Source organism: Lingula anatina, chromosome 3 (assembly GCF_051362555.1).
Source record: "Lingula anatina isolate TDL-2025a chromosome 3, LinAna3.0, whole genome shotgun sequence".
Classification (NCBI taxonomy): domain Eukaryota; kingdom Metazoa; phylum Brachiopoda; class Lingulata; order Lingulida; family Lingulidae; genus Lingula; species Lingula anatina.
The window spans coordinates 28,109,112-28,134,451 of record NC_141769.1 but is presented as its reverse complement, the minus strand read 5'-3'; the positions used below and the strand labels follow the sequence as shown (position 1 = coordinate 28,134,451).

Sequence of the window (25,340 nt, the reverse complement as noted above, 5' to 3'; positions counted from 1 at the left end):
TGGCCATCAATATCAATATCGCAAAAGATGTGTTAGACTAAAAAGTAACAAAATTGGCCTATTGCTTATTTTTTCTATTACCTGAAAATGCATTAATATCCCACTTTCAATGCCAAAATCAGAAAGGCGAAAATATGTCAATTTTTGTGATTTATTTATTTATTTATTTATTTATTTATTTATTTTATTTTTAAAATTTTTTTTTTATAAATTTTTATTTCTTTTCATGAAATTCGTTTAAAAATACTTTTAAAAGGCAGGCTTTAATTTTTTTTTTCTTTTTGATATGGTTGACTAATATGTTAGTATAAAGATTTCTTTTGATCTCAAGGTGACGGCCGAGCGTGATCCAAGAGAGCCACATTCAATCCGACTGTGACATGTAGCCTGTCCTTTTCTTTTGTGTCAGGAGGTACATAACTGCAGCACATAAAAACAAAATGAACAGGTTGGAAGTTTATAAGTCACATTTTCTTTCTCCTGCTCTTAGTAATTTTAGAAGTAGCAAGATTGCACTTAAAGGAGCAGCAAATACAAATGTTGATGATCGGAAGAATCTGATGAAGGAACTAGAACGAGTATGTATTCACTGTATGCATAATGTCAAGACCAGCATTCCAGCAAGGACAACTCGTTATTTATTTAATACTGAGTTGCTGATCACTTCGGTCACGTAATTCCATACTGTGACTTTACAGTGCCAGTAGCTGGGACCTGCATACATTAGTCATATGGTATAAGTTAAACAGCTAAGCTGAACATGTAGTTACATTTTTTTGGCATCATTCATGTTTGTTTTGGCTGAACACATGTACAGTATTATAACATATAGAGTAATTTTGGGATAGAGGGAATTAAGAAATTAGAGGAATTTATGGCCAAAATAGTCTTGGAATTGATTGGAGGTGTGACAGAGCTCTTAGCTTATTTGTCTGATGTTAACATGACCCACACTTTTGTAAGGCAAAGGCTTTTTGCTGCCAATGGAGAGCAGGGCCCAGTGTCAGGAAAGCATCGCGTATTGTGAATAGCGATATCACATAGAGGCTACAATGTATTATGTGGGGAGAGTATAGGCGAGTTGTGGAATCGAGACGCTTGCCATGGTCGCAGTGCGCAATGTTTTTGGGATATGGGGCCCAGATTAGCCCTAACCTGTTTGCTCTTGGATTAACCCAGTTGATCAGATACTAAAACTGCCTTCTTTTTACATAAAAAAAAAAGATTTACTGCTGTGCTTGAGTCTGAAAGATGATCATTTATCAATACCGCCAAGGTACCTCAGTACTAGTAAAAATTAATCGTTCACTCATCTCTGTGTGAAAAGATCTCCATCACTTATCTCTCATCTTCACAAATGTATACGTGTATGTGATTTATGCCTACTCTTTTCTTCACTTGGCTTATGACTAGATCAAGTTCCAAACAGGAGAAATAATTGTTATGTTGAATATGCACTTTTAAGTTGTTTTATTCTGAGAGTGAGTGAAAGGTCAGTTTCTTTCCTACACATGGGAGTGAAATGTTATTTCACAAAAGAGATATTACAAGCATTTAAGACATGTGATATTCAATAAGAAGTCAGACATCAGAAATAATAAAAAAAAAAAAACTCCAATGTAATGTCTCTGATAAAGTAAATATTTCTATTCGTAAATAAAAGTTATATAGCATTTCATTTCATAGATACATGTTTAAATTAAGCTTTTTTGATGCTTTTACATTTTAGCTTGGGGTAAAAGATGTCGAAGTTGAAGCACCACCTGTGGGCTATGAGGAGCACTTCAGGACTCTGCTGACTCCAGAGGCAGTGATTTTTCTTGCTGACCTATGTAGAACATTTGACAGAGATGTGCACCAGGTAAAATCACACACACACACAAAAAACATATTTCAAATATATTTTCATGATGAGTGGATGAGTTTGCAGAGACACAGTAACAGAATATATTGAAATGGACAGTCATGTCGATAAGCAAAAATAAATTACAAAGGGTTGACAAAAACATTTGCAAGGACCTAACAGCTGTCAAGTTCAGTTTAATGGTTTGTATATCACTCTACTACAGTAAATAATTTGTAAATTGCAAATATATTCCTTGTGCAATCTCCATGTTGAAAGTTTCATTCTCAATTTTTGTGTCATGTTCCGTTATTTGTTGGTTCTTTAGTTGCACCAAAGAAGACTCATTAGAAAAGTGCAACTCGATCAAACAGGAGCTCTTCCCGATTTCCACCCAGATTCTGCTAGCATTCGCCAGGCTGACTGGAAAGTGAAGCCAGTACCACGGCGTCTGCAGTGCCGGCATGTTGATCTAGGGGATGTTTCTCCTTCCAACACAGAGCATTTTGTCAAAGCACTACGCTCCACTGCCCAGGGAATTCAGGTATCAGAATATCGAATCATTATGTAAGCAGACTTGGGCACTATAAGGCCTAGGGATGAGGGCTTTGTGGTAATTTGTGATGCACTTCATGCTCACGATAGTATATGGACTGTTATTTCAGAAATTGATTTAGAAGTCTTACAGAGTTTTGCAGTGACTTACTAGTTAAATTCTCTGTGATTTGCACCCCTGAAATTTAATTAACCCAACAATATTACAATATATTACAATATATTATAAGTCACCTAATTTTTTTCAACTTACAGTGAGGTCATCATTTAATTACGATATTAGTTAAAGAGAATTTGCTTTTGTATAGAACCTTTACATTTTTTTAATTGTGAGCATACTTCTATAAGTAGTTAAGTAGTTCTATAAGTAGTTACTTCTATCAGTAGTTTTTGCTGCTGCTAGACTCTCAAACATCCCAGGTTCTGTGATATATAATGCCATGGGCCTTTTTCAGACTTAACAATCAGAGGTGTTTAGCAAATTGTCACAAAAACAAAATCCCATCATTACTGGCTTCTTACAGTTAGGTGTAAATCAATCAAGTTTTAAACGGATGTAACATTTATTTACTTAACACAAGGGTTGGGATCTGGCATCATACTAAGATACTTGGAAGTCAAGATATGAAACCTTTATCTTCCTCTACTAAAGCAATAATATGTATACTAGTACCAGCAACAAACAGAATAAATTTAACTACTAGTAGTTGTCCTGTATGAATATGGCTTACAGATTGTAGGACCACAGGAAAATGGGCTTCAAAGTGCTAAGCAGCTTCAAGTCATTGCTGGAGGCTTTGTAGGTCTAATATCCCACCTGTATTCATATTGTGGCTGCTATCCATAGTCAAAAACTAAATTTCAGAAGACTGAAAATATGTCCAAGAGGAAGCTGACACAAGAGATATTGTGATTGCAATTGAAACCGCTTCCAGGAAAACTAGCATGTTTTTTTTTTGGCACGATATAGTTGTTACAACTAGCCATGCATTTGGCTCAGTGGCATGTAATGAATTTCTGGAGCCTCCATTCAGAATGGGTCCAAAGGATGGATGCTGTGACAGGTTAGCACAAAACAGCTGTCACCTGGTAGGCTGGTACAAGTGACTTTTGGAATACCGTGGTATATTATTAATAGACTTTAGTTACTAGCTGTAACCCCTGTTTCAAAATCTGCTAGTCCTAATTGAGGTAGAAGCCTTTTTTTGGGGGTAAAAATTTCATTTTTGCAATTTTTTAGCAACCAATATAGCTATCAATATAAAGTATTCCTTAACAGCAAATATATTATTTGATTTTGAATCATCATGGACAACAGCATTTTCTAGAGCCAAAAAAATTAATTAAGTGATAATTTCTAGTCATTTCCAAACATTTTCTGCACATTTTGATCTCTTCAGGGGTAAACAAGAGATTAAGGTTTATGGAGTTCAGCTTGCTTTACTGCAATATGTAGTACAAGGGACTGCGCTATACACAAGTACAAAGATTACACGGACAGTAACAATTAAATAACCCCCCCCCCCCTGTAAACCATTATGAGTGTTGACTCTAGTATTTTCATGATGTGGATATATATTTTAATGAGTTACTTATAGGGACAGACTATCTTTAAGGTTATTACTAGATAAAGGTGGTTGTTTCAGACATGCTGAAAACTATCCAGAATGGTCAGTCATTTGGACTGGCAGTAATGAAAAAAATGCCGGACCGAATGGCTTTTTGTCGAACCAAAAATCACCCTATTTGTTTGATACAGATACTACCAATGTTATTAGGGTAGCTTACTTTGTTTGTGAATGTGATAGGTTTGAAATGGAAGGGAAAAACGCTTTGGGTCTTATATAATTTTATTAGTGAAGTATGTCAAATGACGGCTGTGAATTCAAAATCCTTTGGACCCACTTAGTCCAATTTTTTACCGGTCCAGACAAATTTTGCCGGTCATGACCGATCGGACCGACAGTTTCAGCATGTCTGTTGTATAAAAGGTGGTTATAACTAAACACAATAAGATTTGTAAACCTCCCAATCAGACCTTTAAATCACGATCAAATGTGAGATTGAACCTTAGTTTATCACAGTCACATTATTTCAAATTTAACTTCAACACATTAGCTCGTCCTTATTCTTATAATAAGAATTAAGATTGTGTTTAGTTTGTTACAGCCACCTTTATACAAGTTATAAATATTTGTGTACTAGTGTGTATTTTTAACCCTCTTATATCAGTTCAAAATAATGTCAGTTGCAGTGAAATTGATATTCTGTCTCTAATCAAAACAAAGATGAACTTTTCAATTCTTATTTTCAAACCCCAGCTGCAGAGCTAAGAATTCTTCTTAAAGACAAATATTTTCATTTCTAACTTTTTTCAAAAAATTTCTAATGTATAAAAATCGTTTGTTGAAAAAATGGCACTATTTGATGTATAGCAAGGATGTCCAGAATTGATATGTTTCTTTAGTATTATTTCATATATGCAGACATTAAGTGTCTGTTTAAATTCTGATTACCTGACTATGTTTTTACATGTCATTACTGTTGCCAGTTGTCTGACACATCTGCTAAACTTTTTTTTGTTCCACCTTAGATTTACTATGGCACTCTGTTTGACCAAAAAAGGTTAGGCTGCAAACCAGCACAATTTCATAATTTCAAGCTATGTACTAGGTTATTGAATTTTTCTGTTTGTGGTCCTGTGATGTTTACCAATATCTACCAAACTTAATGTTTTTTTTTTTTTTTTTTGATCGTTTTTTAACCTGAAATATACTAGTCGGCTTTATTTAACAAAAAGCAGGCTGAGATTTTTTAACTTGCCAAATTTTGTGGTGTCTTGCTTTCCTGTTTGTGCATTATATTGTGTTATGCAAAGTATTGCGTTATGTAAGGGGTTGTTTTGGTTTAGGTAACTGGAAGTAACCCTAATGCGTTTTGTGCTTTATTTGAATATTTGTGACTCTAAGTAGCAATGTGCTCTCCTGACCAGGTTATGGTATCTGTAAATGAAATCATTTTGCCTTCCTGGCTGTGAAGAGGCAAGGCTATTTTAGTGCAAAAGCTGCCCAGTTTGTTATATACCAACTGTGACATCTAGGTTACACCATTGTAGTCATGCCTATCATTTTCTTGTCTCTTCTGTCTTTAAGATTGGACAATTCCTGGTTCATGCCTGAAATGGATAAGAAGGAAATTTCGTCTTAAAAATACACCAGCTATAATAATATTATAACACAACTTTGACAGTATCATTATTGATAAGAATCGGTTTTATATTTTAAAAATAAAATTCAAGAATTCACTGACAATCAAGACAAATTCAGTTTTTTGTTGTCCATGATATTAAAAAAAAAAGAAAAAAAAAAAAAAAAACACTCGACATCCTGAATTTGATATTTGGTTTTTATTATTTTTCAATCATATCAATTTTTTGTCATATGATGCCCTGAAAGCAATTGCATGGATTTTTTATGATTGTATTTAATTGATAAATTTCCATTTTCTGAATGATATTGCATCCAGCATGGACAATTCTTTGTATAATAAATTAATAAATACTTTTCAAGTGCCAGGCTTTAAACATGAAGTGCAATGTTAAATATCTTTGTTTGTAGGGGGAAAAATTGGGAAGTTGACAATTAATTGCAAAATAGAAATTGAATGAAAGTGATCATAAAATGAAATTGAATTAAAAATGGTAAGTAGATAAATAATTTATTATAATTTAACATAAAATGAAGTATAAAGAAACTAGTAAGCTGATATGCATTGATAAATACTTAATATATTAGATGATGAGAAGTATTAATGTTGTGACATTTATCAAAATTTGAGAGGAAGGAAAGAGTTTTAAGCAGAACTGTCTGCTGATGAATGGAAATATTAGACCTAAGGATGACTAAGTCTGTGGCTTCAATTTATACCCCATGGATATTGATTAAAGTGACAGTTCTTGAGAGAAAAAAAAAAGTCACAACCCAAGGAGATATAATATCTTTTTTTTTTTTTTTACTGCCCCAGCTGACATAATAAAAACTGTTTGCAAACTTTTGTTTTAAAACCAACTTATTGCTACAAAATGACGGCTGCTAGGGTAACTAACTCAAGCTAAACACCACAGGGACCGTAAGTCAGATTATTAAATCTGAACTGAGTATGTGTGTGCGCGTGTGTTTGTGTATGTGCATGTGTAAAACGCATTATTAATTAACGCATGCCATAAACTTTTACTAACGAGTTTTAAATTAAGTTTAAAAACCAACTTAGTGCTACAAAATGACGGCTGCTAGGGTAACTAACTCAAGCTAAACACCACAGGGACCAAAAGTCAGATTATTAAATCTGAACTGAGTGTGTGTGTGTGTGCGCGTGTGTTTGTGTATGTGCGTGTGTTAAACACATTATTAATTAACGCATGCCGTAAACTTTTACTAATGAGTTTTAAATTAAGTAGACGGAAACGCAAAATTTTAGAGTCCATAATTATAGCCCTACATGTACCAGTGATCATAAATAATAATATGCTTTTTGTGTATGAAGTAAAAATTAAGAAATTAGCCAAAATAGAATATAATTGAACCTATATTTAACCAGACTATAATATTAAAAGCCCATGGCTATTGACCTTTTATTGAAAGTGATATCTGATCTAGCATCTTGTTTTAATGATTTCACTTATCTAGTCCTGTGTAGCAGTGTATGATTCCCAAGACGTTGGAAATTGCATTGTGGTCATGAAGCTTTTATGAAACAAGACCACACTACAAACCCAGGCCTTGGAAACTCAGTTTTTAAAAACGTAGCTGGAGTTGCTGGCTGATGCAATTATGGTATTTTACACATCCCAATAGTCTGCTTCCTTTGTGCTAAAATGCAGCAATTTTTATGATTAATTCTTAATTTGGATATCGGTCATCAAAAGCATAAGCATAGATTTAATTTGATAGCTTTTGCTGGTTTCCCCATTGTTCTCTTCTGATGCTGTCTCTTCACTCAAAAATGACTTTTGTTAGATGTTCACTGAATATTTTGTATCAATGTAACATGTAACAAAACCTCACTAAAGAGTGACTTCGCTGAGAACACTCCACCATTCAGCTATTTGCTTGAATAAAACATTCACGTGATACTGGAGCTGCACAGGTTGGTCCTTTATGTTCATAATATCACAAATGGAACGCGAAGTTTATAAATAACAGTATTTCTTGAAAATTCTTCCTGAAGTTTTTCTCTTGAAACAAAATAAAAGAAATTGACATCTTTTGACATCAAATTTTTAGTATGGAAAATCCCATAGCTGATTCAATGTATCTGCTGAAATGTAAACAATTTCTTATCTCATTAATTTTTTATACTTTTTTTTTTTTTGAAAAAAAAAGGACTCCCTATCTTAGTAAAGCACCAGCCCTGCTATCCATTTAATCAGTTCAACTGCATCCTTAGTTTGCTGAAATGGTCTCCTTTTGAAAAATTTTAACCGTCCTCTGCTCATTCCATTGTCTAAGTATCATCTGGATGAAAATCCAATAAGACTGAGATTTTCATCATTTTCCATCACTTATATAGGGCCTGGATATCATCAGAATATCAAAGGTCACCTTATAACATTTTATGGTTACGAGTTGAAAATTTTCAGGAGGAAATTTAGAGCTTTACTTAATGAAATGATTAAAAAAAAAACGGAGAGCAATGGGGGAAATGGTTAGATGACAGTTCAGAAAAAAAAATCACCCTTCACAAAAATGCTGCTGGTAAAACTTATTCAGCTGGAGTTTCTTTTTTTTTTTTTTTGAAAAAAAAAGAGAAGAAAGAAAATACTGTGCATAATGTTTGGATAAGTGATTACTTAATGTCAGAAAGAAGTTTTCAATACTTTGGAAGTGTTTTCTGTTTTGAACTGTACTGTTTGGTTAGCATTCAGTAAGAAGTCTTCTTGGAGTTATTTTTCTTTTAATGTGTGTAAACAAAAGTTGGAATCAAGGGATGATATAAACATATCTCTTGGGTTGTCATATTTTATAAGAGTTAAAGGGTTGTTTAGTTTTAATTCCAATTGGTCATTGAAATTGGATATTCAAGTCTAGGAGAGATTGAAAGACAGAAGTTCACAAAAATGTTGGAAATTCAGATTCATTTAATTAAGATTAATTAAACTAATGCATTTATGGTAAAAATGTTTTTTTTTTTTTTTTTTTTGTCAAACTGAATGTAGCAATAGTATACATGGTTAAATGTATTGATAATTTTATCTGAAGAAGATGAAATTTTGATGTTTGCTATAAAAATATTGTTAAAGAAAAGTTTTGCCATGTAAGGCTGAAATTAACTATGGAACATTTCATAATATATATAAGGTTTGAATTTATTTGAAGTTAAAATTAAAACTAAGTTAAGAAAATTTCAAAAATTTAATTTGTTTTTTTTTTTTTTTCTATTTTTTTTTTTTTTTAGGGAAAATACTTGCTTTATCTACTCCTCTTTGCTTGATTTTATTTTTCACTTTTTGGGAAATTAATAGATGGATTAAATCCTAAATTATGAAAAAATTTTAACTGAAGCAAGAGAATTTAGAAGAGAAATTTCAAAAGTTTTTTTTTAATAAAAAGAGGTTAATTTTAATTAAAAAATTCCTTTTCTAATCCTTTTTGGTTGGTGTCTTGCATTTTTAAGAGGAATTGAAGTAATAATAAAATCAGTTAAATTTTAACCTATCAAAATTTTTTTAACTGAATTGAGAAAATCCTGAAAATAAAAATGTATTAAAAAAATTTTATGAAGTAACTCAACTTCAACTTCAATGAGAAAAAAAGAACAAAAAAGGCAGAAAAGATAAAAGAAAGAAATGAATAATGAAATGTTAACTTACCAGACTTTTCAAAATTGACTGTGTGCCTTGTATGTCAAGTCTTCTGAATATTTTTGGGAAAGCTGCTCCCTGTCACTAAGGATTTGAAACTTCTGGAAAGGTTTCTCCCATTTTGGTTATATACCAACTTGGTGTTAATTAGTTGACAGTAGGTACAGACTAATGAGGATGTACATTTGCATACGAAAATTAGGGACGGCAGGTGTGTCAGAGGTCTGATAATTATATAAGCTCTGTTTTGAATGGAGAGAAACTTGATCTAATTAATTGAATGTCATGTTTCCTGTGATTGCTCTTTTTCTCGGAGGGAAAAGGAAAAATATTATCCATTTCCACTATGACAGTTCAGATGTTGTTCGTTTTAGTAGCATTGCTGTATGTAAATAGATTTAATACTGACATCCACCCTGAAATTTAATGAAAGCAATTATAAATAATTAAAATTAACAAAAGCTGAAAATTGAAATGTTGGTTAAATTTGACTATCCATAAAACTTGGGCATTAGTCTTTTTGTCTGTTCATGCATATTGATTTTCATAGAGTCGTATTATTCATACTTGATTTTGGTCAGAGGTGCAGATCCAATTAGTAATTCAAAATCTCCTATTTGTGGTTAACACATTTGGAATAGCACTTCTTGTTAAATGTGATCCAGCTGCATAAAACAGTCGATGAACAATGATTTTTTCCTTTGTGCTCCTCCTTTGTCTATTTGTTCATGAATCTTTAAATTTTCATTAATTTTTTTATCACCTCTTAAATTTGCATTCATCAAAATGAATTGGCTTGATATTCATGTTTGTTTTGTTTACGGTATGTACTTTGGTACAATTTGATTATCAGTGATGAAGTAGTTTGATGCTGCTTACCACAAAATTACTAGTATGTAATAACAATCTAGCCATATATATCCCCAGTAATAGTAATGCACAATTGTTCATATTACGCTTGTTGAAATCTTTTGTAAGAAAAGAGTAAGGTAATTTTTTCTTCATTGAACAGCTTATTATTGAAATAGTTTACCTTCAGTATTTACTCCAATATAAAGCTGTTGATTGAAGAAAAAAAATTACTTAATTTTTATAGCATGACACAGCTGATGAGATTCTTCTCTGACTTACATTTTGTAAAAAAAGAATTTGTTAAATATACTATTAGGTGATTTTACCAGGCTAAAAGCCTCCTCTCTAGTCTAAGGTCTAATTTGTTTTTCATCAGATCTTTTTTGTTTATTTGTGGAGTTTAATCCTCACCATCTTTGTGAATTCAAAATAAACTTTATTTATTTATGTATTTATTGCTTAGTTACATATTATAAACTGATGGTAATTTTTCAATATGATTTTATATTTAGACTGACTTTGACGATGGCCACTGTCCGACTAAGTCTAATCAGCTTCTGGGCTGGTATAATGTTTACCTGTCTGTCCACAACCTATTGCCAGGTAAGAAAATAAATCTTAATATTAATATAAGTATATTAATATCAATATGTTTTAAATAAAATCTGATGAAAGATGATGTCAAAATGCAATATCTTCATTCATAAATGGCCCTTGCTTCACCCAGTATAATTACTGAATTATGATGATTACAATTGTCCAGTAAAGCTTTTTTTATATGTTTTAAATGGGTTTTTATACTGGTTTCATTGTTTATTAGTCTAACAATTCTTTGATCTGAATGTTGGCTGGTGCAAAAATGACGAAAAACTGACAATTTTTAATTTGGTACATTTAAAAATGGGTCTGAATATTCATTGGTCTGCAAGGTTATGAAATTAAACCCAAATGAATGAAGTTAAATCCAAATGAAGATCTTAATTTTTTCTGACCAATGTGCTTCAAGGACTGTCTGAACAATAAACATATGAAAAATGGACAATGGTTAATGAAGGTGTACTCAGACAAAAAAAAGTGAGTTTCAGATTGATGTTACCAGACAAGCATGTTTCGTATGTACTCAGTTCATTTCTGTACTGGTACATAGATTATCATGACCTTTTACAATACAAAATATTAATATACAATTATAACAACTATACAATTTGTGCACTCCCATTCTCTTATTAGTAATTGTGTTGCCAGTATGTGTCTGAACAAATACATATCTGATGTACAAGTTAAATTTACTAATAATATATTCAAGCTAAACGGTGAGATAGAACTTCTTGGTGTAATTCTTGGTATAAGTTTACCATAAACACATATCAAGAAGCATATGGCCACAATCATAGGTCACACAGTACAGAGTGAGTCAAATTTATAAGCTGGAGAGGAAGAACTACAACTACGTAATTAAATAGATATTAAGTAAATAACATAGTTACATAAATATTGTGACTCTTGACCATGTGCCATGTTTACTTCCACTGATGAGAGGGCACACGCTGACTTTTTTTTCAAGGAATGTCCTAAGAGTTACCAAGCAGAGCTACCACTTCATTTCTTTTCTTGAATGGTTTTATTAATAAATTGGAGAGGGAGACTAAATTGTATTTGTTGGCACTGTTAAAAACTCTACATAATTGACTTTCTGGTGACTTTGTATCAGCTTTTAGGATTGAGATTTTACTAAAGAACTTCCAGGTTTCTCGGTCTGTTTTGTACATCGGGCATTGAAGTATAAAGTGGTATTTATTTTCAATTGCCCCATGGGTACACAGGTGACTGGTTCTGTCACACCTTTCAGTTTTTGACCTGGTGTGCGCCCCCCCCCCCCCCTCCCCAGTTTTGATGTGGAATTATGTTCATTAAGACATAGCTAAGCAAGGGCTGATAATTTTAGAGTGTCATAATTTGTGACTATTTCAACATACATGCTCTTTCACATTTTTGGTAAAGTATATTTATTTATTTATTTATTTATTTATTTATTTATTTATTTATTTATTTATTTTTTGGATAATTTTACACCACAGCTTGATAGATGTAGACTGTATTATGGTATAGAGGGGAAGGTGGTCAAACTCTGTGTACACACCGTAGTTAGATATGTTTTGATAGGGTCCAAGGATTTGTTTGCAAAATTTTAGATGCCATTTTTCTGCAGGGCAGTTATCACTTGACACAGAGTAGCCCCATATCTCTGAACAGTATGTTTAGAGTGGAAAAAGGGTATGAGGGTATCGAGTGAATTTTCTTTAAGGGATGTGTAAGCATTTCTCTGAAGTGGAAGACACTAACTTAAAGACTATCATACTAATCTTCTGTACTAGAACTAATGAAGGCTTTTTGTAACATGTTGGAGGAGATTACTTTGAGTTTCCTTATAGGTTCCTGACTGGTTTAGAAGAAGGCCTAAATACATGTTTGGATTGGTTTTTCATACAGAAAAAAATTGTTCAACACTGGCATTTGATTTTGAGTTGAAGATTACTGAATTGTCACAGGGTTTCGCGCTCTTAAGTTTTCCTAAGTATTTGAAGTTCTTGCATGGGTTTTGTGCTAGTCTCTTTCACATGTGTTCCAGCATGTGTTTTTGCATGTGTTCACGTTTTCACGTGTTTCCTCATCCTCATAAGACCGTGGTTCTGATTTATGAAAGTTGACTTCTAACAGATAACTTTATTTTCAATTTCCCTGTAAATCTTATCTGAAGTCAGTTATGATCAGAGTCGAAACCAGTTATTTCCTGCGCTAGCATTTCCTATAAAAACCTGATACATCTGAGTTGTATTTAGCGGCTACCTCAGTTACTTAGACAAGAAAAAAATTCAATAAGGGTTTTTCAGAGAAATATACACGTGATGTGAATATCAAATTATAAACCAGTTTTTACCACAAATGATAGTTGCTGAAATTACATACTAGGATATGTTAACGCACTGTGACATCTTATTACCAGCATTTCTTTTTACTGAACTAAGGAAAATTTGGGGGTTGAAGTGAATGGATATAATACCTGAATGTGTTTATTTGGATGATTTGTTGAAAAAGTAATTGCTTATGATGAAAAATAAAATGGGCCTTACATGAGAGCCTTAGATACAGAAACCAAGTATTTGGTTTACTCAGAACAGTTCCCTGTTTAAATTGTAAGCAGTTTAAAAAAATATCAAATTTCAACAAAATAAAAAATATTTGACATTGTATGTTATGTAATTGACAAGGTTTTGTAGTAACTTGATTTCTTCTTTCTTGTTTATCCAATGAAAAAAAAATGTAATAATCTCTTATTTCCAGATGTTCCGTGTATTGAGAAAGCCCCAGTTTTGATGTTAAGACCTCGTGCTTGGAACATGGTGGAGCACAGTATTTTGGTAACAAATGTTATTTCAGGATTTATGTATTACTGCATGCTCAATCTCAGCCTATAATAAAATGTTGTATGGAAATGTCAATTTCAGACAAATTTCACTTACTTATCATGAGCCTGGTAAAATGTTTGGATAATTAAGATTTTGATCAGACAGTTGAGTGACTTGCAGTTAAAAATCATGCAAAAATCAAATGTTTAGATGTACAAATTAATATGGTATAAGTTAAATTAAGGCCTTGAAAAGCAAAAAAAAAAAAAAAGAAAAAAAAAAAAGCTTAATTGCATCTTGATCAGAATATGTACTTAACAGTAAATGCTTTTTTGTATTTTGCCTAGTTAATTTCAGTGGCTGTGGAATTCAAAATATTTGTGGGGAGCAATCCTCAAGAGTTTTTAATTAAAATTAGGACATATTTTAATTATAATTAACTCTCTTTTTTTTTATTAACAATTACGCATCCACTAGGTGGCAGGTCAAGAGGTCCCAGGTCCCCTGGTAGACTTTGGGCTGTTGATGTTCCATGTTGGTCAGAGGCTGTTTAAGATGGAAAGTGGGCCATACTTCTATTTGTCCAAGGTACTCAAAACAAACTACGTTAAGTTTGTCACAACTGGAGTTATAATTTTTCTTAGGGAGAGGGGCTCATTTAAAGGTAATTGTCTGAAATATTACCAATGAGGGATGGGACACTTGAGCTTCGTTATAATAAAGCTTTCCATAATTAACACCGTGGCTAAAATCAACACGGTAACAGTGACTGTAGATATTCTTCAGGTGCACTTCCATGACAATTTAAAAGAGACGTGGGAAGTCTTGACTTATGTCAAACAGAACTTACACTGTAGTCTTTGTACATTTTGCTTAAATATTTTTATATAAGCCAGGGGCGGATTTAGGCCGTCTTCTGGGTCTTCCGGAAGACGGTCAGATTTTCAAGTTTACATTGACGGGTATCTAATTTTTTCTGTCGGAAAACGGTCAAAAAATGGAGGATGGACCAACAAATATAATATGGAAGACTGTCAGAAAATATCTCTAGATCCGCCCCTGTAAGCTGTTGGATGTTTCAAAATATCAGGGTTGACAATTGATCTGTATATTTTCAGTTGAAGTTGTTGGTGTTTTCAGGTAGAGGGGTTCTTGGAAGCTCGTTTGTGGGATAAAATATTTACCTGGACAGAACAAAAGGTATTTTATAATAGGGAGAGTTGAAGGTTAATACTATCATGTTATTTACCCCATTTCCCTCATTTGAAAATAATTTTTGTTTCACAGACAATCCTTTTTCCAATTCAAACTCCACCCACACCCACACCAAAAAAAAAAGAAAGAAAAGAAAAAAAAGATGTAGGACAGGGCTGGGTGAAGAGAGAGAGAGATCGAGAGATTCTAGAGAGTTGTTACCAAATAATACCAAAAGGGAAGATATATTTTCAAGTTCAAAGATAAATAAAAATCCATCTTGGTTATTAAATGTAATATAATAGCAAATATTATAATTGAGGGAGAAAGAGGTGCCATTCTTCAGAAATAAAAAAAATGAATAGATGAGAATAAAATGTAAGAAACATAGTAAAATTGGCACACAAAGAAGTTGAAATGTATGTGGGAGAGATCTTTATCGGTGAATGTTTGACTTCTTCAGCTTGGTCTCCCGCATGGCAGCATTAAAGCCTGTGTTCTCATTGAGAACATCCTGGCCACATTTGAGATGGAAGAAATCTTATACGAGCTAAGAGACCACTCAGCCGGACTGAACTGTGGGATATGGGACTATTCTGCATCATTTGTGAACAAGTTTGGTGAGCTATTTTCATGATTCTTACCAGAATATATTGAAGAATTTGGAAATTTAACATTACAGCTTTATTTCTTCTCAAATATGTTAAGGGATTTATGTAGAATTAGCTAATTTTGAAATAAACAGTGTTGATGGTAATTCCTGGATAAGCTACCAAAAGGTCAGGTGAAATGTCATCTTGATTATCATACCTCACTTGATTTTGAGAACTTATTTCATATAGGATGTTAAATGTTAATGGCGGAAAACATATCCCCCAATCTGTATATTATGTTACGTACAAAATGTTATGTATTAGTCTTAAAAATGGGACTGCACTTGTAATGCTCATAAGTAAAGTAGAAAAAAAAAATAGACTAGTAAGTAGAATTGCGATTATATTGGTTTTTCTGATAAAAGTACATAGGTGAAAGTTTTTAGGATTTTGCCTGGTTTCAGGATTTTCTGTCTTCATTTGATTCGCTTTTTTTTTAAGTCTAAATGTGATGAGCAATTGCAAGATACTTTTTCGGGATTTTCAGTTTTTACAGTACTACCTGAGTGAAATTGTCTATTCCTCTATCCTTAAGTCAAGCTAGCACTGTCTGCTCTGCCTATTATTTATTTATTTATTTATTTATTTATTTATATTTTGAAGTGAGTCCATTTCTGCACAAAATCTAAAACCTTCAGTACCAAAAGAGATTGATCTGATGATAAATGATAATATCAGGTGCAGAAAATTGTGTTTTATGGAGTTAATATTTTTTGGTAAATTTTGTTTATCTTTGGTTGGGATCATTGTGTACAATTTTCAAATTTTCTAGCACCCCTGCCAAATGAGTTGAAATATCCACTTTTCATTTTTTTTTTCATATTCCATTATGCTATAAAAAACACACTCTAAGTAAAGGCCCTCGGTAGGCTTGTCAATCTTCATGTAACAGTATTGGTTGTTAAGTGAAGTAATAAGTTAATTGGCTTGATGCCATATGCTGCTCCTGTGTTGTTGAATTATATATGATTAGTGTGTTGCTTTATTCTGACTCCTGAATCCAATGTTGCTATTTGCTGTTATATCACATACATAGAGTCCTTGCAGTGCCTGTATAATTCCTGTTATATTTTTATCATAGAAATTATATAAAGGTTACAGTAACAGTAACTATATTTTAGTGTGATTCATTTAATTCCTTTTATTTAAGTTTGGAAAACGTGTCTTGTGGTAAATGCAGTCATGTTATTGACACCCTTTTCTGAATGATGTTTAGGTTTTACTCTCAGTCTGGTTCAATATTAGAGGATCTTTTTAGAAAAATAAATCAAGAGAAAGAGCATTACAGGCTGGTTTTGCTTGTGATTGACTTTGATGCCTTTTTGATACAATATTTGGAATTTTGTCAGTGAGTTTTTTTTTTTTTTTTCATCACACCTTGATTAAAGTCAAACACTTTTGTGTTTGAAGCCACTTTGAAGCCAAAGCCGAGGTTCTCCCACTGTTTCGGCATTTTCTTAAAACCACTGCAGTCATGAATCAAAACAGAAGTGAAACATTAAAAGATTTAATAGAATTGAGTATTTTTTTTTTTTTTTTGATATTTCAGTTGTATTTCTTTTGTCTTTCCCTAATACCTAATAGTTATGTGTCTCATCAAGAGGAAATATCTTATTCCTTTGTCATCATAATGCAGAACATCACAAAATAAAAATGTTGAGATATGTAATGTGAGTCACCAGAAAGTCAGTCAATTTCTCTCTGAAAAGGGTAGATACATACAAAGTGAATTCTAACTAAGGGTGACAAAATGATTTGAATAAAGATCGTGAAACTTAATAACCTAATCATATTTAGGTTATTAAAATATGTATTGGGACTCCTTGCACAAACGTGTTTTATTGCATTAAAGACTAGAAATGATATTTGAGATATTTGAAGGTTAATTATTCTAGTTCTAAAATAAATGAATGATACTTTTATAAAAGTTTGATACCTAATATAATATCAGTGATGGGAATTATATTTTTAGGTCACAGAAAAGATTTTGTCCTGCCTGATCGCAGCAAATATGTAAACATGGACCGTCACTTCTTGAAAAGCTATATGGATCTTCTCATTCAAATTTGTCACAAACGTGGTTGTCACGCTACTGGGGGCATGTCAGCATTGTTGTTGCCAGATGACTGGGTTGCTAGGCAACAGGTGATTGAAAGAGCAGCAAGGTAGATACATTTGATATCATGGCTAGGAATAGGAGTTACCAGTAGTAGCTTACACTGTGAATAAAATTGCAATTGTATATCTGCATCAGTTTTTTTTTATATTATTCTGAATCTTAGATGTCACACTTTATTTCAAGATTACAAAAATGAGAGGGGTAGAAAATGGTGAACTCATAGACTGTGTTTGAGTAACTTACATGTACCATTTTGAGGTACATGTAGTAAGGTTTTGTAGGAAAATTATAATGTGATGTCATGTTATTTAAGACTAAAGCATTACCGATAAATTTTCTTTCCATTTTCCTAAATTTTTATAAGAGCACATTTAGAACAGAGGACTAACAGATCTGTGGATCAAATATGGCTGACCCACTTGAATGCTTGTTGTGTAATCCCTACAGGGAATCTATTCAGCATCTATTGGGGAATAAAGCAGCAAGCTTTTTAGTTGATCGCCACATTTGATCTGCATATCTTTTAGTCTGCTGTTCTTTATGGGTTCAAAAATTCACATTATAGTTAAACCAAGTTCTTATTATCAAAGGCACCCTGAAGTTGCGTAGGTCCCTGATATGGTGACTGGAAGTAGAAATGACTTCCAGTATCCTCAGAATTTCAGGGTTGAGCTATTGACTTCTAGAGCCTAGTCTTATGGAAAATTGCATTTTTGAATTACCAGTAAAAATTAAAAAATAACTAAACACAAGAAGAATAACCTTTGTAAAAGATACTGTGACAGTAATTATTTCTACTGCTAAAGTTGCATGTGGGGATGGAACACATCTTACTTAATCATAGATTTCAGTCTATCAACATTTTGCACTCTTCTATGTAGAGTAAATTTTATTTCAACAATCATTTATGCTTTGGACATATTGTTATGCACTTGTATAATCAATGTTGGCAGAACAGAATATTTTAAGGTAAAATTGACCAGTAGTGTAGTGAATGGTTTGTGTAGTTGATGAAAAATTGCTCTGAATCCAAAGTTGGCAAATTACAAAGACACCATGAGGATTCTTGTTTAATGTTTGTCTTGTACTATTTTTTACAGTTCAAAATTGAAGGAGATACATGCTGGTGTAGACGGCTTCATGGTGTATGATGTTGGCCTTGTTAAAGTCATGCAAGAGGTAAGTCTAGTGTCTTATGAATTTAGTCATCTTTGCTGTGGGATTCCAATTTCCTTTTCAGACAGTGTGTAGCAGTTTCAGCGGTTTGCCACTGCAACAGCAGAAGGACATTCCCAACATTTTCTACATATTTGAGTTCAACTAAAACACCTTTTATCCAGTGAGAAAAAGATGGTGATTGTGAAACCCAATCTTGAAAGGGATTAAAAATACAATCAAATTGAAGGTGAAAAATTGAATTTTGATATGCTGACCTCTAAAGGCTCTGTGGGTAAAAATTGATCCAGGTACACAAAGGTTTCATGTTAAAAGGTCTACTTTTTCAACCCCCACCCCCCAATCTTTGAAATTGCTGAGTACCTGGGTACCTTGAAGATAGTAGAGTACTGTTTTCTGCTAAATGGTACATCAGTACTTTTTGTTTGTGCCCTTGTACTGCATTAAGTAATTAGGGTGTTAATGAGGCTTAAACTTTAAGTACCTCATTGAAGGTCTATTTTATTGGTTGCTTAATTTATTTTATCAGAGTCTGGCTTATTTAGATTACTTCATTAAATGGATTGGTCAACACGGTGCATGCGTTTCTAAGGATGTAGAAACCTAAAATGCATTCTATATGTCATGTTAATTACTCTTTTACTGTGTTATTCTGGATAATTAGAGAATTGTCCTCTGTTAAATTAGATATGCTGATTGAGCATACACGGAAATCTTTTAGGCATTGGTTTCTATGAAAAACACTGATTGCTGCCACGGGAATTTGTTAATGAACTTGAACTTCAAATTTCTCATTAATACCAAAATTCCTGATAAATTTTGTTAATGTCTGTCAACCTGTAATTTGTAAAGGTCAATTAGATTAAATACCTTCGTAATTAAGTCAATCAACCTAGTGTAAGTGTTAGTTAGGACAGAAGACCTTAAAAGGGAAATTATTTAGTACATGAAAACTTATTAGAGTAATATTTCCTACAGCTTGGTTGATTTTCTACAGGACTGTCCAGTATCAAAAAGAATTAAACATTCAAAATAAAACAGCTGAATGTGATTTTAAGTCTGTGACAGTTTTACCAGATTTGTTGAATGATTTTCTGCATTTTTCATGACGACACAGTATACCCCTACCTCAAAGTTGGACAAAGAGAAATAATAATGATAAGATTCTCGTGGCTAATATTGATGTCTACCATTATGCCTGTTTGTAGCTTTTGTTCCATTTTAATTGAGAAATGGAGAAAATGAACATTCTTACATGAAACCAAAGTCTCTATCCAGCAATATAATTATGCACCTCCTACCTTTCTTCATATAACTGTTCTCATACACCAAGGTCCTTTTTCAACAACAAACACACACATAAAATTCTTTCCTGTGCCAAGTTAAGACTTACACCCCATTCTCATAGATTAGATCGACCTACATTGGATCGACCTAACTCCCTGGGGGTTCACGCTAAATAGCTGTCAGCCGGGCGGACACGAAAGTTAATTACCCCTTAAAGCTTGTAGTAGGCGGGGACGGACACTTAAGGGGGATTATCTGACAGTAATCTAGTGAGACTCCCCGCGGTGATAGATCGATCTAAAAGTTGTGAGAACAGAGCCTTAGTCTAGTAAAATTGGAAAGCCAGTGCACAAATGTCCAAGATGTTTTTAGAATGATTGACTTGAAAAATTTGAAAAAAAAAAAAAGCCTACCTTAATGGCCCTGTATATAGAAGTTTTCTGTTACTCTCCCTTTGTACGCTTGCAAACGAAACCTATGGAGGGCCGCGTTTTACTTATATATATATATATATATATGTATGTATGTATGTATGTATATATGTTACTATGTATGTACATGTATATATGGTGACCTTAGTTGGTTAATGTCACCAATGAGAGTGAATTCCTTCTTCAAGGCAATCTTAATATGTTCAAGGGGGCTTAGTTAAAAGTTGTGAAAGGCAACTTTGTAAGCTGGATCTTAGTAGGCTAATCAAGAACTGAGGCCCCAAAAGCTGACTTTAAACTCTTTGTGAAACCAACCCAAAAAAGTTTAATTTCATTTTTATCTGTGATTAAAAAGAAGTCCACTAAATAACTGGATAATTTTGGTTTATAAATAGGATGCCCTTGAAGTCTGGACATACAGAAAAATGGATGTAATCAGTAGAACTTTGATTTTGAAAAACATTTTATTTAGTTGAAATATGTATACTAAGTAGATAATGAATTAAGTAATAGGTATTAATAGTAAAAATTTAACTGAGAAACCTTGTCACATATTGAAAAGTGATGTATTTAAGGACAGCCTGTATATATGTACAGCTAACCACTTCTGCCAAGAAGAGAAAATAGGCATGCTGACCACAAGGTAATCTAGTGAATACCTCAAAAGTAGTAGGCTAGCTAGAAAATCAAAATGTTATCCATTCCCCCAAGCGGTTGAAAAATATTCCAAAAATATGAGCTGCAGAGGAAGTTAGACTTTGATTTTGTAAGTTACATGTTTGCCATTGTTCATGATTCATAATAATTTTGTTATAATTGTTACATCATTATTCCAGCTATTTAAGCGTTTTGCACCTGGCGTCAATCAGAACGGTGTTAAGAGGATGGACGTGAAAGTGACCGCAGGTGATTTGCTGAGAATGCCAGCTGTAAGTATTTAGTCAACGCAGTGGAAAACATCTTACAGAACCTCCCCTGCTACAAAGTATGGGAAAGAAGTGCTGCATTCAGGGAGTGTGGGTACGCTATTTTCAGTAATGCCCCCAATTGACCATGTTGCCACACTAGAGGTCTCCACGCGTCACCAGGCAATGCTAAAATTGAGATTGCCAGGCAGGTATTAATCTGTCAGAAGTTTCGTTCTGGGAAAATTACTTTTTTTTTTTTTATATTTTCATGCAGTTAATTAATTTAGCATTTTAATTGAACGATTTCAGAAAACCATCATGATTATTATACAAATGTGTTTACTTAGTAGTTGATACTCTTTTACTGACTTTCTTGAAATTAAAAAAAAAGATTGCAAAAAATATAAGGAGCCCAGACATGAAATTTAAGATTTTAGTTCTACAATCAAGTTAAACATATATGTTATCTACATGTTTGCATTAGTTTGGAACTGTAAGCTAATAGACTTGTCTCTTGGTCTATCTCTTTTCCTGCTCAGTTGGGGGCCACAGTTTGCCTCCTTATCTTCTCCTGAAGTTTTGTTTCATTGAACCTTTAAACAAATAAAACCCTTATCATGTTTTTTTTTAAACTGGGCAGTGATTATCTTTTTCTGTTTTGTTTTTCTTTTTCATTTCTTTACAAAATAAGCAAAATGAGCATTATCACATTTTCACATGCATTTTGAATTCTCCTTCAGTTTTCAATCAGTTTCTATAAAACCACAAACAAAGGATATAATTTGTGGTTGTTCATTACGTATGATATATCGATTTATGTGGGTACAGTTTCCTTCTTGGTAGCTATGGAAAGACCTCCCAGTCACATTGTCTGTGACACTCATTAGTAACTGTTTTGAAAAACAGGGTCCTTGCGGTTCATCTGATTTGAAAAACAACTCCTTTCTTTAGGGCAGCTGGATAAGGCCAGGAAATGGTTCACCTTGGTTGGAGGTCACACAAACTGCATTATGGCAGAACTTCAATAATTAAGAAATGATCTTTTTAAAGATATTTTTAAAAAATATGTGCCACCTGAACAGCATCATTCATTTTTTCATGCAAAAATACATCCAAGGCCATACAACATTCACCAGTTTAGAGTATAGATGTGTTGGTTGAGCTGTCACACCTAACACAATGGCAAAATGCATCTGTGGGTGGCCTTACAACACAGCTCCTGGAAAGGAAAACAATCAGTATTTTTTTTTTAATTCATGCATGACAAAATTGATAAATATCTCAACTTTTGTTGAACTTTGTTTGAATGAATTTTATAACTTGATTTTGTGGCTGGGTCAGTCTTTACAAGTAGTATTAACTTTGTATTCTCCAAGTATACATACGGTATTCCTCTTTGTGCTGGAAAGGCATGTTATAATTCAAATGGAATTAGCTATTGCACTACTTAATGACTTCAAAATTGAAATTATAAATGATTAAAAAAATTGAAAAGTAACGTGAAATGCAGTAAACTGTTGTTAAAAAGGGCATTTTCTTGAAAAGTAAGTAGTGAATAATTCAAAAATCAAAGTCCAGTGTGTACTTAAAATTTCTGACCACGCGAGCCATTTTATCTGATTATTTAAAGATTTAGTTGTTTTCCAACAGGGTGGAGTAACAGAAGAAGGTCTTCTGCACAACATCGGCGTAGGTGTACTCTTTATTGAAGCATGGCTTCGAGGAAAAGGGCATTTCTATTATAAAGGGTGTGTGGAAGATTCAGCCACAGCAGAAATTTCACGCTCACAGGTAAGAGAAAGCATGGGTCCTATCAGTGTTTAGAATTTCCATAATGATAATTTCTGTGCATTTTAAGATTCAGAATAATGATGCTCAGCTTAGTGCATTCCAAAAGGTAAAACGGTCATGTTTATGGTTTTTTTAAAATATGTTGCATTTTGTTACAGCTAGGCTAAAGAAATTATTCAAGACAGCAATATTTTCATTGCAGAAAAGTTTAAAAGATACTATGATCAGAAACTATGAATTTGTTTTATTAATTTGGATTTAATTTTCTTGTCATTTATCTTGGCAATTGAGTAGTTGGATAACATTTTGCCTTGTTTCATCAGGTTTGGCAGTGGATCAAACATCAGGCTTATATAGAGGGCACCACTGTCAAAGTGACAAGACACCTGGTTCAGGAGGCTATTGGGAAATTAGTACAACAAACCATGCTCAGCCCTCACTTTGATTTCAACTCTGAGCCCTCTAGGCACAGACTTTTGGCTGCAGCAGAAATATTTGAAGAGATAGTCACCAAGCGAGACTTCCCAGCATTTATCACTACGTACTTGTACGAGTCTCGTACATTTTTGAATGCACATTCTTATCATGTGAAATGACATTTGTAAACTGTGTTATCATATATTTTTGTGGTTGTTCATTACGTGTGATATATCGATTTTTGTGGGTACAGTTTCCTTCATGGTAGCTATGGAAAGACCTCCCAGTGACATTGTCCGTGACACTCATTAGTAACTGTTTTGAAAAACAGGGTCCTTGCGGTTCATCTGATTTGAAAAACAACTCCTTTTTTTAGGGCAGCTGGATAAGGTGAGGAAATGGTTCACCTTGGTTCGAGGTCACACAAACTGTGTTATGGCAAAACTTCACATTTTATTTTATCATAATTGTTTTATATGTTTTTTTTTTTCTTTTTTTTTTTGGGGGGGGGTTATAATATGAGCTAGGAATACTAATAAATATAAAGAAAAATGATTTTTTAATTTATCATTGGTGCTGATATTACAGTATTATTTCTTATTTTGTTAATTCTATCAAGAATTGCATGTAGAAGTCAGTTTAAAATTTAAACTTTTGCTTAATTACAAAACATTAAGCAGGAAGTTAGTCAGACTTTAAATATCTTAAATCTCTGTATGTATTACTTGTAGTAGGCTATAATTAAAGGTCAAAATGTTGGTGAATTCAGTGAATACTTGCTGATATACCAAGGGACAAAGCAGACAAGTCTATATTTGAGTTGAGTTGAGTTTAATTCGGTAAAATTGGGTTCAAGGTCCTTTCAGGAATAATGCAGTTAGCCAGTTTTAGAGTAAAAGGAAAGTTGACTTTTTTTTTTAAAATTTTAAAACAAATTATGAGAAACATGACTTAAAGTCAAAATGAGTTACAGGTAGTGTTTTATAAAGGAGTCAATGCTAGTGTGACCAACTTCAGTCATAAAAATTCAATGTCGAATTTGTGGTGTGAGTAAAAAGCATTTTGCTGTATTAATATATGTATCTTAATTTTATGATTTAAGATAGAGAAAATATACATGTTTACATATGATATAAAAGTAATGTATTAACACATTGATTATTTAACAGGAATGGCTTGTTTGGTTAAGCCATTGTCAGCTACTGATGGGCCATTGTTGATTCTCTATTAGAAAGTTAATATAACAAAATTGACGTTTTGCTAGCTAAGAGTTAAATTTGAAGCTGTGAGTGCAAACAGCTTTTGGGCTCTGAACAATACATTATGGCTAAATGACATTTTATTCATAGCATTCATACATACAAGATTGATACATATAATTCACAGTTTAATTTACAAATGATTAAGAATTATACAATTGCACAAGCAATTGAAATTAACAATGTGGGTATTGCTAATAATATTTTGGGCATATTTTTCTTTCAAATCTTTTTTTTCTTAGTGTAATAATGGTAATGCATAAAGGAACTTTAAATATGAGATGAAAATGAAAGGTCCCTGTTATACCACACAAAATAATATATTTCAATGGGCAGAAATTATCAGATTTTCAGTTGCATAATTTTATAATCACAAAAAATATACTTCTATATAGCATTTGTGGTGATTTTACTGCAGAAAAAAGAAGTATAGAGTAGCTTGCTTTTAATGTTGTTGCAACATGTACCATCCAATAGGAATGCTCTAATTTTAAGAAATTATGACTTTGAAAATACAGTATCTGTAAAATTCACAAAATTACCCCACTATCTTTCTTTCCACAAAATAAAAACTGATGTTTAAAGTGAA

At 32.8% G+C, this 25,340-nt stretch overlaps 1 protein-coding gene across 1 annotated transcript; it reads left to right on the top strand.

Annotated features, from left to right (window-relative positions):
• The first annotated feature begins 389 nt into the window (after positions 1 to 389).
• On the top strand, positions 390 to 25,340 carry LOC106152140 (ureidoglycolate lyase). Its single transcript, XM_013525636.2, has 13 exons — positions 390 to 578; positions 1,730 to 1,861; positions 2,172 to 2,387; positions 10,622 to 10,712; positions 13,452 to 13,528; positions 13,994 to 14,104; positions 14,657 to 14,716; positions 15,174 to 15,330; positions 17,336 to 17,528; positions 18,583 to 18,661; positions 21,213 to 21,305; positions 22,935 to 23,075; positions 23,399 to 25,340. The coding sequence occupies exons 1-13, from the start codon at positions 441 to 443 to the stop codon at positions 23,669 to 23,671; spliced, it is 1,761 nt and encodes a 586-aa protein (XP_013381090.2). The 5' UTR covers positions 390 to 440; the 3' UTR covers positions 23,672 to 25,340.